The sequence below is a fragment of the Anguilla rostrata genome, chromosome 7 (assembly GCF_018555375.3).
Source record: "Anguilla rostrata isolate EN2019 chromosome 7, ASM1855537v3, whole genome shotgun sequence".
NCBI classification, from domain to species: domain Eukaryota; kingdom Metazoa; phylum Chordata; class Actinopteri; order Anguilliformes; family Anguillidae; genus Anguilla; species Anguilla rostrata.
The window spans coordinates 42,638,709-42,656,726 of NC_057939.1; the positions used below are offsets into that span (position 1 = coordinate 42,638,709).

The 18,018-nt window shown below is 42.8% G+C and overlaps 1 protein-coding gene across 1 annotated transcript in view; it reads right to left on the bottom strand.

The window, feature by feature from the left end:
• Positions 1–18,018, bottom strand: part of prom1a (prominin 1a) — a 58,239-nt gene that overhangs the window by 22,083 nt on the left and 18,138 nt on the right. Inside the window, exons 2-7 of the mRNA XM_064342084.1 lie at positions 13,354–13,412; positions 12,378–12,404; positions 9,098–9,303; positions 914–1,034; positions 506–569; positions 78–167 (exon numbers count right to left, since the gene is read on the bottom strand). Coding sequence (XP_064198154.1) covers positions 78–167; positions 506–569; positions 914–1,034; positions 9,098–9,303; positions 12,378–12,404; positions 13,354–13,412 — 567 coding nt within the window. The remainder of the gene's footprint in view (positions 1–77; positions 168–505; positions 570–913; positions 1,035–9,097; positions 9,304–12,377; positions 12,405–13,353; positions 13,413–18,018) is intronic.

The window sequence follows — 18,018 nt, forward strand, 5'->3', positions numbered from 1 at the left end:
GCACACGTGATGAATAAAAAAAAAAAAATTTCAGTTAAAAAGTTTAGAAAATTAAGTGAAAAGGTGATGGGACATACCTCCGGCCATATTTAATACCCCATCGAGAGCGGGGATCACCTCTTTTTCCAGCTCCTGGTGAATTTTACCACCAAGCAAAGGCCCAATATCTGTCAAGGGCAAAGTCAAAATTAGAACAGCTAGAAGACAATAAAGTCTCTGATTATTTCTAACTCTCCAAATAATCCAAACGAAAAAACATTTGCATTGTGACAATGGTTTAAAATAGGATTTAAACATGAATCATTCCTTAACCTTCTTTTAACACAGGAAAAGTTTTTAAATATTCTTGTACATGCATCTGCTTTGTTCTGTTTTTCACTATGATTGTTTCTTGAATTTTTCACATGTATGAAATATTCTAGGGATTGTGACTAGAAATGAACAAGATTCATTAAGGAGTTTTAGGAGGCTTATGTTCAGGTAAAAAGTAGGCGGTCTTACTTACGCTCTAGGTCAGAGACAACTCGTTTCTTTGCGGTGACATACTGTCCAATCAGATAGTCGATTTGCTGAAACAAAAGCAAGTACATGCATGAAAACTGTTCCCCTCCACATAGTAAAGTAGCGTTGGTTTTTCGCAGAATATATTTTGTCTGAGAACACATATGAGCAATTTTGGGTTCTGTGTTAAAATCATTCTGACAGTTGTAAGGAGATTCAAGTGTGCAGAGATAGCCTGACAGAACTAATAAAACCACATATTACATTCACATATGAGTGCATGCACGCCAGCCAGAAGACATGCATGCATAGTGATTATCTGTAATTTTCCACTAAAACAAAAAGGAATTATTTGAGACGGTACAGGCAGTGCAGATAATCAATCCCAGATTAAACCTCCTCTGTCTCTTACCGCAGGAGTCTGGTTGGCGAACGTGTGCAGGTCTCTCATGTTGCTGTTGACCAGCTTCCTCATGCCTTTCAGCTGAGAACTCAGGTTCTGATTGGCTGCGTAGGCGCAGAGTACTCCCGCCCTGAGAGGGCCACAGACACAAAAAAAGACACAGGAGTCAGGACTCTCAGGGGTGTCCCCGAATAACCTTCTAAAACAGATATCTTCATACATGGATGAAAAAAATATGAGGGTGTAAATTTAAATAATCACCTGAGTCTTTTTGACTGTCCCTTTGTACAGAGGTAAGAATACCTCCAAAAACATACAACTTTTTAATATTAGGAATTTTAGGAGATTAAATTCAATGTTACCCTCCACAATCCATACTTGCATTTATCAATATCCAGTACATACATGTTGAGAGGTTAAAACAGTTGTTCTTCCACTAATAATAATAATAATAATAATAAAAACAAATTTATATAGACCATTGCATATGTGGCGCAGTACTCGTCTTTACCAAAGGATGGCACTGCACACACACACGTGCCAAAATGGCCACATTTGCCGGTGCTCTTGGTGATAAAGATGGGTTTGTGCAATTCAATAGAACATCATAAGCAATCACATCACACAATAGAGGTTATTTATTAATTGTTCAATAAACTGCTTTGAGGAAAGCTCGAACTGAAAAGGCTGAACATCTTTCAAACTGTAATCTCGCACGTAATAAATGTTTCTTTATTAGAAGCGTGGAACCCGACCAAGAGCAGCAAATTCATTGACAGAATAAATCATAGTATAGCATCTCCCCAGAGTGTAAAGCGAAAATAGAAGCCAAGTGTGGATGTTTTCCCTGAAGGTGATATTAATCAGCAGTATGGTTGCCCAGGGTGAAGTCTCGTCTTAATTAGCAAGGATACTGTAGCTAATTCCACCTAATCTAGCAACCTTCAAAGAGGTCTGTTTAGTTACAGAGACAGCAGGATTGCCTATGATTATGCAGCCCCACACAGCAGGGTTCCATAGGACATTTGTTGTAAAGTACAGTGCTACAAAGCTTAGCAACAATATATGCTGCTGCAGCAGATACCCATGCAATCTAATTAGCTTATTTTAAGGTGGTCATCAGAATACGAGTACAAACATCAGATGTATGTAGAAAATAGAGTCAGTTTAAAGGTCTGAGTGCCATAGCCAGTTGTGTTACTGGTGAATATATGCTTTCAGAGTGGTTCCCTGGTACCCACAGATCTTCTACAGGCTGTACAATGCCATCACCAGAACTGGACAGTCAACACCAGCAGCGTTAAGCATGCGAATGAAGGAACAATGATGAGTTTGTCGGTCTCCATCACCGACACAACAAAAGCCAATGCACTTTCATCTTTTGCCCGTTCCAAACGCTCAACTCCAGATAATCACTTCTGATACAGTGGGAGAGAAGGGACGGGGATTTATAATGCATCTGGCAACCCGGCCCGTGTCAACGAGCAACAGGGCGTAGCTGCCACTGTACAGAGATGCCTGCCGGATCACTCCGGTTCGGCCGCGCGCTTCCTAACGCGGAACGGGAGGAGCGACGGAGAAAATCGATGTGGATTCATTACGCTTTCCCGCCGAAAGCGCCACACCAGAGGCGCGGGACTGCGGGGGAGGAGCATGTGACACGCCAGCGGGCGGGCGGGCGGACGGGCGGGCGTCTCTCCGCGTTGCCGGTATCACGCTGGCGCACGGCACAATGCTAATTATAGCCTCCGCGTTGCGCCGTTATCTTCTGAGTGACAGGGGCATATCTTCGCCTCTCTCTCCCTCCCGTCTTGAATTATTCATTCTCAGCTGAGGGATTGCGAAGAAGACGTTTTCCCCCCACGACTGGGAAGCACGCGGACTTATTTAGAGAGCGGCGGAGTGAATCTAGAACAAACCCCGGCGCGGACGGCAACTCCTGACCGGGTCAGAGTGACGCGTGGGTCAAACCTATCTGCTCTGCTGAGTGCTGATCCCGCCCCCCTCAGGGATATTTCAGTGAAACTGGGGAAGTTAAGTAAACCGCTTGTACCTGAAGTAATATACCCCGCAGTGCTTATGCCCTCTAAGGTCACCCACATTTCCCCACAACTACCATACTGAATAGACACAAAATCAGTTCACCAGCTTAAGCAGGCCCTTAGAGTCAACTATGTCTAGATCTAGAAATATCCAAAGAAAGAGGTTATGCAATAAATAATAAGCATATTGACACTGTAACCTGCACTGTGCTCCTTCTTGTTCTCCTGTTCTCAATTACAGATTAGAAAGCCTGTAATTTTACCATTTTGTAATACTTTCAAAAACCACTCTACTGTAATCTATACTTACATAAATTCCTCACCAAGTTCCAGTTAGAGAGAGAGAGAGAGAGAGAGAGAGCTATGCATTCTACAATGAAATATTCAGCAACTATAACATTTTGAACTGCTCTTTATATGGCACTGAATAGGATTTTTAATCCTCGTATTACCGAGGAACTTGAAAGTGCAATACTCGTTTTCTCCGGATTTCAGTTTGGCCGTCTTGTGTACGTTGGCCTCCTGGACACAATTCATGTTATCTTTCAGGAAATTACTTTTTGAGGCTTTTCCTGAGGTAAGTTCCTAACAGGAGTGGCCGCTGACAGAGAAGCCCGCTGACAGCCAATGGGCCGAGGCGGCGGTCGCACAACCGTGCGGCGGGGGCCGGTTTCTCCGCGGTCGCGGTCACGGTCCCGGCCGCGGCATCACAAAGGCCCTTTGTGGATGCTCTCCTTTACCCCCCCGTCTACCCAGGAGCCGGCTGTCAACGGGACCGGGCGGGATCGGCGTGGACCTCGCCGCCGAACAAAGGCGCTTTGAAGCTCGCAGCGAGCGCATTCTAACCAACAGCGCATTCATCGCCATCCGCCGGTCCAGGAGCAATTACCACCAGGGCCGCAAACCAGCCAGGGATCTCACAGTATAAATAAATACATAATAACCGAGGAAGATGAGAACAGAATCCCAGAGGCAACCGACCCAAAGGTGCATTGAAACCTATGTAGAAATCCTCAGAACAAACAGCAGATAGCAAATGGCGATTAGCATTCAGCTAACGAAACATTAGGCCCGTGCGTTCAAAGCCTACAAGATATGGCAAAGCATCATCTTCTAGAGCCACTGTGAGCTTTAGTAAAAAATAAAATAAAATATCAACCACCCTCATTGACCTGTGGAATCTGGCTAGTAACACTGTGACAAGCAACATTTTATACATAGTGCTTTTCTAAATCCATAATACAATGGTATTATTTTGCTGGATGTATCAAAGATTATGTTCCAAGGGGCAATTAATTCAAATGTGGAGAGACACACTGAGGTGTACGGCCTTATCATGTTAATTCCCTCCTCCTTTCTAGTCAGCACTTCTTAGGCATCTTCAAAAAAAAAAAAAAACCCCAGATAAACAGCTTCTTCCAAACATTCTCCAATGCTGGTCAGGAGGTTAGAAGAAGCATATTTCCAGTGCCTCAAAATATAGGTCATTGTTTGTGTCTTGCGGATATCTATCATTCCTTTGTGTTTTCTATGTTCCCCATTGTGCGAGGAGAGCCTACGTTCCTCCCGTAACTCAACTGGAATTAATCTTCCCGTGACCCTCAGACAAAGACCAGCCTTCCTCAGCGATGCAGTGAGTGCCAGTGTCCGGTTTCTCCGCACAATTATGTCCTCCGCGAGTCTGCATTTTCCCCATTTTCCACGGACAACAAGCAATATCTGTCATACGATATGCAAGACAGGGGGAACCCATCATGAAACCAGGGCAAAGTAGCCAAGCCCTTTCATTGTGGAGACTTAATACTCGCTTTACAGCTGTAGCATTTGTTGTGACTGAAATGACATACGTCCTTATGTTTATATGGGTCACTGCTGACTAAATGTACAGCGAGGCACTTTTTAACTGACATACTGACCTGTTGATGTCGTTTAACAGGCTGCTACATGAGTGTGTGCTTTATAACCCTATAAGTGTGTCATTGTGAACTGTGTAGACTGCCAGGGTAGGGAAGAAGCCTTATTATCCCATATACAGGGGTTGAACAATTTTCACAGATCGTGGCTCTCTTATATAAGTCTTATTTTTGGAGCCATGCCTGCCATACAGATAGAGAAGGTACCGTGGCAGGGATTCAAACTCTCACTCACACAGGGGGCCCTGTATATGACGCAGCGTGTATAAGAGTCGCCCTATGGACTGCACTGCACGCCATGCCAGGTTTTACATCTTTGTCAATGATCACTGTTAAGTCAATGGCAGGAGAAAATAGTGCAAATCGAGGTGTGTTTACTGTGTGGCACTAAAAAGTAAAAATATATGCCTTCAGTATTTTTAAACTCGTTTACGTTAAATTGTAACATAAGATAGTAAATGCAGACTTAATGTAAGATACCAGATGATTAATTAATTATATCAATTTTAAGGGGGCCTAGAACAATTACAAATCTGTGCATACAGATAGATACATAAGTTGGACTTTTCTAGAAACTATTAAAATTTTTAAAACTTTAATAAACTTGTTGTATTGGTGTCATTTATTGTCTTTGGCTCATCTGGCCATTACAAGCTTAGGTCACATAAAGAATTAAAGCACAAATGCATAATTCAGCTCTAGAGTAAACAGTGTGGACATAAAACTATTAAATAAGCATATGAAATTCCATTGCTCCTGGTGCAACAGCTGCTGAGGACAAGGTCTGTCATGCCAGACACGGTCATCACACCGTTGTTTACTTTCAGGAACAAATTAGCATGAAGCGTATAGTATATTAACATACTGTTCTACTGTAATGACCTATATATTGTGTGAATGGAAGACCTCTGCAATACTCATGCCTCCTCACAAAGAGTACCCTAATAAGTCTCTCACAGACAAATATAAGTTACAAATATAATATCCCAGTGTAGAAAGCCCTTTTAATCCATATCGTCTGATATCAGATGTCTATAAACAGAATAATAAACAGTGCCTGAGTGTTCACTGCCCAGAACAGACATCCAATGGCATTTCTGGTGCGCATGCTCGAAACCTAAACATCCACCAAACAGGCAGAATCCAGCCGCACATTTCCCTCCACAACGATTAGGCAGGAGGAATACACTGTGTTCAGATCTTCACTGGCGGCCCAGATCCCTGGAAAGACGTTAAGCCGGGACAAGGAGTCTCAAGTCTCCTCTCGTTAATACTGTGGCTGCTCAAAGGGGAGAGAGAGAGAGAGAGAGAGAGAGAGAAAGGCGACCCCATTCCCGCTCTCCACCGCCCAACGCGGCGCGGTATTGATCCGCCGTGACGCGAGACGCGGTGGTCGTGTCCGCCGAGAGGGAGGAATATTCCGGAATTCCAGAGAAAGAGGATTCGAAAGGACAGGAGTAGTCTTACTCTGACAGTGCACAAGCACAGGCCTCCTTCCCCAGGCTTAAAAATAGCCTTGTGGTGCGACTGCCACAGTTTTTCCTCTGCAGCTGTCAAGCAGAAGGAGCTGCATCGCAGATTAACTTGTTGAACTAATTTTAGATTTACTGTTTGCAGGCTGCTGCTACCAGTCCCTAATTATCAGCATTAAAAACGGCATTTTGATCTACAACGCCACATATCAATTTTATGTTTATTGCAGCCTGAAATTCTCTGTATTTTTTATGTCTCTTGTATCTTTCATGAGCATGATCTCTTTACCAATCTATTATGGATGTACAAATATATATTTTTGCATGACATGCATTATTTATAGACTTAATCAGAAACAATTTTTCTTTGTATTTCATAGGAGGACTAAGGGGCAAAAATTACCATGCATGAAATCAAAGGGTAAAATTCTATTAGGCATTCATGACAGAACTGAAGCAACATAAGAGCCAGGTACTCTCTATTTAACATAAACCCCAGCCCCCACCCCCCGCACCCAAAAAAAAACAAAAACTCAGTAAGTCCAGAGTATATACATCACCCTTCAACACCCCCAGCGTTGCTCAACCAAGCACAGCTAAGGGAGACAAGATTTGTTTTTATAGATTTTGTCTTTAAATAGGTCATTTTTTATTAATTCAGCCAAAATGCACGTACCCAAGAGGCTGTATCTCAAATGAAAAACAACTATAACATCAGAGCAAAACTGAGCTGAACTTCAGAGTCACTGTGATACGCATTATGTGGGGGGGGAAAAAATGTGTGCCGGCCAGGCAGGACAACTGCGGCCATTGTCCTGTGGTAATTATCTAGGACAGTGACAGGCCGCAAACGTCCTCCGGATTACTGAGTCTGTCTGCGCACTGGAAGAGCTGAGCTGATCATGTGAGACAGACCGCGGCACTGCCTGTGACCTCTTCGCCATGAGAAAAACAATTCAGTCTAGCGAACGCTATAAATTCCGGACTTAATATTTACGGCCTTTAGTCAATTCCAAGGCTAATTTTAAAAAAAGCCAGGGAGAAAAATGTACTCATAGTACTGTAGTTGTGTATTTTCAAGATAACAATCAGGTCTGTTTATCCCTCAGATTTTACAGCTAAATCTTAGAATAGCTGTGTAAAAATTTTCCCATAAATCTTTATTATGTGGAATTGAAGCCACAGTACCCACAATGCACCCTGGGAATTTGTCATGGCAAACGGCACACTGCCACCATTGCTGCCACATAGTTCAACTCAAATCAGTTAACTGGGCAAAAAGACCCAGCCCCCCAGGATAAGGGAACCAATTGCAAATGAGCTAACTAGCCAGGGGGAGGGTTCACTTCCAGTAGCTGGCCCAGGCACAACCTCTGAGGTTCACAACCCAACTCCTCCATTGATGTTTGGTGCTATAGTTCTTATTACTGTTAGCAAGCAGTTATGGCAGTGGAAAAACTGCACAGTATTTATTGTGGTTAATGTCAGGATTTTGTGTACTTCGTGTATCCTTTGTACAGAAAAACCTGTACCTATTTATGACTTCAGTGCCAATCCTGTATATCAATTCATATCTTCAGCAGTTATAAAACAGCACTTTATATTCCCAAGGGAATCTGCGGTTCTCCAACGCTACTGCAGATAGCACTGCCGTATAACCAAACAGATAAAGGTTGAAATGTTTCATTTTCTCGCTCGTTTACAGCAGGGGTGAGGGAGGGGTGAGGAGGGGTGGGGTGTGGGGGGGGGGGGGGAAATGGCGGGAGCTGGGGGAGAGGAGTGGTATTTTGTCTTCTTCGCCGTAAACAGCTTGAGCGAAGCAGTCGCGGTAGACATCACATCCCACGCGGCGCGAACCTTTTATTGCAGTCAATCTCCAGCCTGGCGTCCTCGGAGGCTTTTAAGAGCTTTTTATCGGCCGAAGGGCCAGCGGCCACCCAGCAGCTAGGACACTGCTGCGGAATGTCTAATAAAGGATTCTAGCGGGGAGGCATAAAGCAAAGTACACCGAAATGAGCCTGAACTCTCGATCATCGGAGCCAGAGGCACAAAGATGTAGAAATGAACCCGATGAAAAGAAATCGCACGCCGCACACCCCGGGCTGTGACTGGCAGGCCGGCGCGGGGGCTGTGGCACCTCAGTCATGCAGTGTGCAGTTTGCCCACAGGAAACTCAGATCTATGGAAACATTGTCTGCGTTTGGCTCTATTCATAAAGGTCACCTTTTAGATTGAGTGAGCAGTCATAAAGCCTTCATTAAGCAAGTCTACATTAAGCTTTGCTAGTACTAACCAGTAATAACGTTATTTATAAATCTTTATTTTCAAGTATGACACTGAATGTACCTTCCAGAAAAAAGAAGAAGAAAGAAGGTACAGAATAAATAGCACATTTACAAATGCGGGCCATTGTGCCTGCAGGCATCGATGCATCTTGTTTACTTGTTGTTCATCTTTACCCGTGACACGCTGTATCAGTGTCAGCCATTATAAAGCATGTGTCACTCTCTGGAGCTGTGCGTGCGCTCACTGAGAGCCCCGCGAGTCTTGAGCTTAACGAGTGAACCGAACCAGCGAGTGGGAGTCATTACGCTGATATCTGGCCTTCGCTCCCACACGCCACCTACGGCCACTGGAGCTCGAGCGTGGGGGGGGGCTGGGTGGTTGGGTGGGCGGGGGGGACGGGGGGGGGCGGATGGGGGCTGGGGCAGGGTCGGGGAACGCAAGGTCGGTGGCGCACGGGAGGGGAGTATGGGCGGCACTCACGTGATGAAGACGGAGGTGGTGAAGAGGAGGGTGGCGAAGAATCCCCTCTTGCACTCGGCGTTCTTCCTCTGCCTCTGGTGCATCTCGCCGCCGCAGTTGTCGCAGCAACGGCACATGCAGAAGCACAGCCCCACCAGCGGCACCAGCAGGACGAAGAGCAGGCCCAGGGCAGCGCACACTATGAAGCCCACCTCGTAGTACATCACCTGTGACACCGCGGGGGAGAAGCCTTCCTTAGCAACGGGAAGCAGCCACCCCTTAGCAACGGGTACACAGCCGGCAGCATGCGGCATGAGCAGAGGAAACAGAGGGACTACAGGGGACATTTCTACACACCGTGCTACTGAGTCTTATCTTTTCTCCACCCAAAAAAATAAATAAAATAAAACAACCTCATAGACAGATATTATGTGCAGCCTATCGTCGTGGTTACGATCACGGTTGTCAAGGATGGGAAATGAACACAACGCATACGGTAGCATGCACGCAGACTGACATATATTAGACTGCGATGTAAAAGCAGCATATCAGTACCACTAATGATGTGACTTGATTTTGAACATATTTTCTTCCGCGACTGAACATAAATGAGTTTAAATGAGCATCATTTCATGGTCCACATACTTCAGCTTTTGAGCTTCTGTTAAAATAACATATTTTTTGTCCATGTGATATAAAATAATGAATAAAGAATTAACAAAATGTACTGTGGACGTGACATTCCATATTGTTATTGACGTATCGTTCTGTCAGTAAATGTAGTCAGACTATCATCAACAGAAACATGACCATATGTCATTGCTTAAATTAAACACCACAATTAAAATGAGACAATGAACCTGTACATAATCAAGTCAGATCATCTAATGTGAAGTGAGACAACCTTGATCTATTGAAGCAAGCCTTCCTAAGGGATACACTACTTGTGTTTCCAGGAGTGAGGATGGAACGTGTGATCATAGAGGGACTTCATTTCAATGGAATCGGTGCATCAGTAGTACCTTCATGACTAGTAATAGCTACACTTCTTCATGTAATTTCCAAAAAAAACTGGTGAGATGAAATATTTTGGCCGGTGACAAACAAGCAAATGTTTCAGTGCAACCCTTTCATATTTTCATAAGTATAAAATGAGAGAATAGACAAAAACCCACTCTGAATGCTACACCAGCTTGAAAGGAAATAGCTGAAAGAGAATGTGAAATAATGGTTAGATGACCAAATATATTAGTCTCGGTTATTCTGTGTTGAGTTTTCACTTATCAGATTGTGTTAACTCTCTAGAAAATAAACAGTGCTGAGATTACAAAACAAATTTATATCTGACATAAATATCACATCTTTCTCCGTAATATGTTTATATGCACATTTTACATGCATATTTTGCAATAACTCATCATAGTTTTAAATGATAAAAAAAATACCTAAAATTTGGTTCTACAGTACTCTTACCCAAAGTAATCAGTCACAATGCCATTAAGAGTCTTTTAAATACTGTATGAAAAGACTAACGGCTTGTTGGAACAGCACTCTCCACTACAGTATGAAAAGCTCTGAATCAGATGCTTATCACAACTGCACATGCTCATTCCAAAGTCTAAAAATACCTGCTTATGAAATATGGAGTGTGCCGCTTAGATCAAGAGCCACCAGTGAATACAGGAGAGCTGGTAATTGTCTGTATGACAAGACTCCAGAAACACAGCCAAACACACTGGTGCAATTAAAATGTTCATCCCAACCCGAAACTATACTGCACTGCGTCATCATCGGACTGCCAAATTCATGCCACAGTTTGGCTGAGGAAGACGAGGTGAAGCTGTATCTGGGACCACCAAATTGCCCTACACACTGTAGGATTCTTGTGTGATTCCTCGAAGCTGGCAAAAAAAACAGAACCACAGAGTAGGAGATTCTCTATTTCTCTCAAAACCACAGGACTAAACATTATGTGAAAAATTCAAACAGTACTAAAGTAAAGATTTTCAATTTCTGATGTGATGGGATGATGTTTGTTGGTAGTAATTCTTAGCTCTTATCATACCCAATTTAAAGTGGTAGCACTTTCTATTAAGTTGAACTTACGAAAGTGTAACAATATTATGTGCATTTCCTAAACACATATAATAACGCATTCACAATGCCCTGGTGTCATTGTTGTCACCTCAATAATTAATGCTCAACATAATTATGTGATTTGAACAAAATTAATAACACAGTCTGCGTAACTCTGATCTACTTTAGCTGTGTATGGCTGCTATGTTTCAGTGTGTTGCTACGCACCGCACCTTTAGTGATTACAATATAGTTAATCTGTTAATAAGGTATAGCTCGTTTGTGGTCTGTTGCATGAGCCTCTCTGGGATCATGTAATCCATTCCCACTTGGTGAAGCGTTCTCCACCAGCAGATGCGTGGAAGCTATTGAAGCTATTTTGTACAGCAGTAGTGCTTGTGTACGCCTCGTGCTTTGGTGAGGTCAGTATAATGGGAATCATTCGATCTTTGTCCACATCAGCACGGCCAAAGTCCAGAACCCATTTACCTGGAAACCAAACCTGACAGGCTTCGATTACAATAGCGGACAGCTCAAATCTGTTACCAAGGAACTGTCATGGAAACCCAGTCGAATGTGCCTTTGTTATGTTTCAGCTGGAAACAGTAATACGGTACTAGGTTTATAATTGACAGCCAATCATTTCAAATATTAAGTCAAATATAAGCAACTGCTCTATTTTGGACATGCATTGCTGGTACATAAGGGGTTGGCTCATCAATTTCTTTTCTATCTCTGACTCAACTTGCTTCGTTCCTTGTTTCATGGTACATATTTATACGTTTAAAGGTACATATTAAAATGCAGGCATGCTGTTTTGCCAGAGTACACAATTGAGTTGAAGCTTATTAAATATGTTTTGTTCACTGGGTAAAATGTGGATAGATTTACACTTCTGGGGCAAACTAAGCATAAACACATTGATGAAGATCATTGGGGACAGATCGGAAAATATGGCCTGAAACCATAAATAACTGATTCCCAGGACACGTCTCCCAGCTCAGCACTGAGGCCCCACCCAGGGGGGTGGGGTTAATGGGGAAGGAACAGCCCAGAGGGGTGGGGTTAATGGGGAAGTAACAGCAGTGAAAGGCAGTGGAGACAGAGAGATAGTGAGAAAGAGCCATGAGAGAGAAAGAGGGAGAGAGAGAGAGAGAGAGAGTAAAAAGATAAGAGAGAGAGGGAGAGGGAGAGGGAGAGAGGGACAGAGAAAAAGAGACTTTACCTGCAGCGTCAGAACAACGTTCTCCGGCTGAAGGGCCAGAGCACACGAAGAGCGCATGCAATGAAGAAGCAGCATGCCGAAAACAGAGACAGGGCAATGTGTCATCATCAAAGCAGAATTAGAGCAACATGGGAGGGTGAACAGCTCAAATAAACCTCCCAGGGACAAAGACAGTTGATAACACGCAAATGCTCACATGCATGTACAGTTATGCACAAAAAGGCACATAAATTAATCCTTTCCTAGTTTTCATTTAGACCTGGTTTAAATCTGACAGAAATGTGTCTTTTTTTTTTGCTTATGGTAGTAAATTTAATAAAATGGTTATTTTTTCATTCTTGCACAGCATTACAAGTTTGCCAGCAATGGCAAGGAACTCAAAATTAAGGACAAGGTGCATTAACCAGTGTTTTCGATTGTTAATTAAAACAGCTTGAAACTTTTCAGCTTGCATTCTTTTGAAGGTCAACAGTAAAGGTTCAATGAAGATGCAGGAAAAGTGTTTGATTGGATGCCTTAAATCATGCACGAAAACACCACTGAAAGGACCATATACTATTCTATATAGGTCCAACTGAACATCTTCACTGCACGTGAATAATGAAATCGTGTGAAGAACGACTCATATCATATGGACATATTTAACAAAAGTTGCAGCAAGTCTTGGCAGTTTTTCCAAAATATGAATATCAGTTATTATTTAGCATCATAATATTCCTTTAAAAAGAAAAAGTACTAGGGATTCCAAATCATATTTGTCGTTTGATTTTCAGTGATTGCAACGCCAGGCCCAATTATCATTACTCCTGCGAAGAAAGAGAGGCTGTCTCACCTTGGCAGCCAGTAGCCATTAAAACGGCCGTCGGACGGGAGCTCGGGGCAATTTAAACTGGGTATTGATTATGCCTAACGGCTGTACTATTTCAGCGACTAACAGCATCCGTCACGGTTCGCATTGGCAAGCGCGCAGCGTTACCTTCTGATATTCGGCTTGCACCGAGCCTAATTTGTTCTGGGCCACTTTGACGACGAGATCTGAAACAGAGGGAGAATGCAAACGGCGTAAAGCAATCGGCTGGGACTACACAGTAAAATAGTTTAATGTTCAGTCAACTCTTACAGAGTACATCTCTTACAGAGTACATCTGGCCCTCATTGAACTCAGATTTATAGTTGATTTATGACCAGACACACCGTGTAGGAAGTATTTATAAAGCATTTTTCATACAGCATTTTGCATAAAATAACAAATTAAAAAACAAAGGACAATATAATAAACATAGAAGAATAAAATTTAAAACACAATCAACACAAAGATGAAAAGGCAATATACAATGAGAGAAAGCTTAAAATGTAAAGAAACAAAGCAAAAAAGGCAAAACCAGAAAAAATATATTAACTAAAATCCATTTTAAACAAATATGGTTTCAGATGTTTTATAAAGATGTCAACTGCTTTAAATCTGTTAGACTTTCCATAGCTTTGGATCATAAAAACAAAATGGCCCCTACTTATTTTGTTGTCATGATTACTGTTAAACTACATTATGTGAGATCTGCAGCATACATTCACTTTGACCCTTCATCTTTCCTTACTGGCACTCATGCTGAGCAAATTACATGTCATATATTTTACATTTATCATTCTCCGTAACTGGATATTTACTGCAGCATTCCAGGTAAGAGAACTTGGTCTGCAGTGGAATAGTGACTCAGCACCCTATGGATGGAAATCCAGTGCTATTTCCTTGCTTTCAAAACATGGCTATAAACTACAGCTGGATAGAAAAACACTCATAACTGTATATCATGTCTTGGTCTGGCCTCCAAAACCACTTGTTTATTTTCAAAAACATGAATGAAATGTTCAGTGTGAATGTTTTCAATAACCCCCTAAGACCAGGCCATTCATTTTTGTCTTCAGTAGGGGACACAAGTCTCTGGTCTTAATCTCAAGAACCACTTATTCTACTTTGCTGAAACCGACAGATAAAAAAAATATATTTTTACATTTTTACTGCAACATGCTTTTGTCATCCAAGACACTTGTGTTAAGCGGAAAAAAAAACGTTCATTTTTCTTTTGCTGGGTCTCAGGGGGATAACTCAATAGCTCTAAACAAAACTCCAGTGTTAAAGTTCCACGGTCTCTTCATTCCAGGGTCTCAAAATTGAGCTACAGCTGCATGGTCTATTATAGCTGAGAAACACTATTCTCAGAGAATAGAGAGGTCTTTGAACGTCAGAACAAGTGAGGATGAGGAACGGTAATGCCTGTGTGAAGAAAACCCTTACGAAAAAAATCATGTGTTCAAAAACTACATATTCAAAAACCACGTGAACACCCAACATCTGAAGAGTATTCGTGAACTTTGTACAATGATGCACACCAATGTCCAGACTCAAATCCTGGCCATGCCAGTGATGACCATGGGGCCTCCACTGCTCAATTGTGCATTATCACGTATGAAAGGAGAGCTTCAGTTGCCAGGGTTTCTACCCCATTACAAAAGATGGATTCCATTGACCAGTCAGGTGCAATCACCTGCTGCACAAGTAGCACAGCCCTCTTACACAGCTCTGATGGGAGAGTGCACTTACTGAGTGGTTACAGGCATATTGGAGAATCCACATACTAGCCTGTGCTCCCTAAAATTGACTGAGGTATGTACTGATGGAATGAGTCAACAATAAAAACTGCATAAAGATGTTTGGTAAGACAAAATTAGAAATTTCCCTGTAATCGAGAGCTTGTGATGATGGCAAGCAACAGTACAACATATGGGGGAAAAGATCTTGTAATTGAGCCACTAACACAACTGTTATTTTGGGGATGGTGTTGGAAGGAGCAGAGCAACTGAAGCACATCATGTAGCTTACTGGCAGCCTCACGCGTCAGCTATAAGTGCCGTGTCTTAATGAGCCAGAAGGCTTTTTCCCGGCTTGATTTCTGTCTTTCGTGATTCAAAGCTTCTTTTTTTCCCGCTGTGGCACGCTGGCAAGGTCTGTTTGGACGGCGCCAAGTGTGACAGCACCCGCACGCCGTTATCCGCGAGGTTAATCAATCTTTTTCTTCTGAGCTCGCAGTTCCGCCGTAGCGCTCAGACAGACGACGGAGCCGCCTCCCCCGTGCCTTAATCAGCCATACGGAGCAGCGGTACAGCTGCGGGGGATTCCCCCCTTGGTGCAATGCAGACCTTCTGAGCCGGGGTGAAATAAATGAATAACTAAAACCGAACGGCCGCTAAAGACCCACGCCGACGATCAGTCTCCGAAAGGCACGAGATCGGCCATCTGCTATTCAGCTGCGTTCGGTGCCGATGAGCGCCGCGATGCGCACAGACGAGTTTGGCTCTAGGCTCTACCCTTCCAATCCTGCTCATTTCAGCCGGCGTCCATTGTTCGTGCGCATCTGAGGGGATCTGCTTTGATTCCCGCTAGCCCCTTATATAACAGGCACTGTAGCTATAAGCTGTAGTTCCCTGTGTGGTACTTCCCTGTACATACGGTACTATCCTATGAGCTGCACGATGGCTTCTGCCTAGCAGCATTGCATGGTTTTTAACAACAGCTGTAAAGGATCCCTTCTTTTAATAGCTCATCTGTGCAATGTGCTGTTTGCCACGAGGCAGACTAGTCCTCCTTACAAATATTGAAATGGGAGAATTTTTCTCACAGACATCAGGCACCATGAGGAAGAGTGTTTAAATGTTCCTAAGAATGGATATTACAGAATTGCTAAAATTAAGTATGTTTTGGATTATATAGATTTTGATGTATAATATACATACAGTTTAGGATTCTACTAATCGATATATTAAACACTGAAATTCTAGCAGCACTACAAATTGTGTTAAAGTAAATGTGTTTCCGGATGTAGCATTCATAAGAACTTGATAAGCACAGGGATGCTGCATCAGAATAATTTTCATAAGAATATACATATTGTAACCACTTTATAAAAATAGGTTTTCACAGAGCAATTTATAAAGGCGTTATGACATGTTAATGAAGGTGTTACACATATGCACAAAGCCTTTAAGAACCTACATTGTGTTTAATGCGGTCTGTGTATGCGATCGTTTCTGCAGCTCCAGATTGCACAGCGTTAATGGGATTTGGCCTAGAGAGGGTCCACCTACACTTAAAGAATGCCACTGACGTTAACGCACAGGCCTCAGCCCAACGCTCACTGCCAACTAAAGGGGCCATGACGGAGCTGCCATCTGCACCACGCCCACTCCCTGGTTCCACTGGGAGGTGTCAATCCCACCCACTCCTCTTGAATCAAATGGCTGCATCATCTCAACCCCCCCCCCCCAAACCCACCCAGCTAATTCTGTTCTTTCATTCAATATACATTCACAAAGCACGGTCATCATTGCATTGCCAAAAAGCTAAGTCTCTCAAACAGTATATGTACTGTATACTTATACAGCACAGTTCAGATTTAGAACAGTAAAGAAACTCTGGCACAGATAAGGAGGGATTTCAGAACAGAAGTTAAAAATGGCACAGCTGTAAAATGAAAAAGGTTGTATAACAGTACATGGAAAAAAATATACTCTGAATTAGTCATACACTCTCATTAGTTATTACCATAGCCAAAAGCTTTGTACACAATAGATTACATTGTACCCTAGAGAGCACCAAGAGATAACTGCTTTACATTGCAATGATTTAATGTTTGTGTGTTGGTAATGATATTACAGTAATTTGCTGGCCATTGTACCCTAATAAAGCAGGCATAACTGTGGGTGTAAAATGTCGCAATACCATTTGTTGAAAACCTTTTTTCTATCGAAACAGTCCGCATATTAATATATGTTTACTTGCAGTAATATTTCTGTGGTCTCTATTTTAAATTTGTCTACACCTCTAGTGATTGCAATCTGTTTGAGAGAACGTTTGAATCCTTCAGCGACTTGTCCAGTGGTGAGCAGGGTACCACTGGTGTTTGATGAACCCACATACTTGTACAAAGCAATGGCACGTACATGAAGCAGTACATTCTGGTAACATTGTTCATGCATTGTAGGCCAAGTACGGAACTATAATAATGTGGCCCATATATTTTTAGCTTTCGTTTGCTACCACTTTCACTGTTTCTTTGTCAAGCATAACTACAATTAGAAGTGTTCCCTGAAAAATAATCACAGGTTTAATTGCCAATTATCACATAATGCTAAGTGTCTACATTGTTGTAAATTCTCCAATTATTTTCCTGGAATGATAAATATGATAATATGAAAGTGGGCGTGACAAAATATTTCCACAGGACACAAAGTCAGCGAGTTATAAGTACTTGGTCGATTCAACCAAATCCCTGGGGTTTAGCATGACCTCAGGTGTAAGAGTGTGGTTGGGGGATGAGTTTATGTCAATGAAGGCTGGCAGTGGTCAGGGGGCTATAGTACACCAGACGAGAGGAAGCTGAGTGTTAGCTGAGAGCCAATGAGCCGTGCGCTCATCGCATCACAGAGGACGGTTTAGTGTAGCATGGCCTCACATCTGTCCCTCTCTCAGACCTCAGCCCCCATTCTATCCACTTCAAGCCTTTCAAACAGGGACGTAGGCAGCCTCACTACAAGGCCCAAAGCACGCGCAGTTCAAGGATCCTTAGAGAACGCACAAAGGACACAT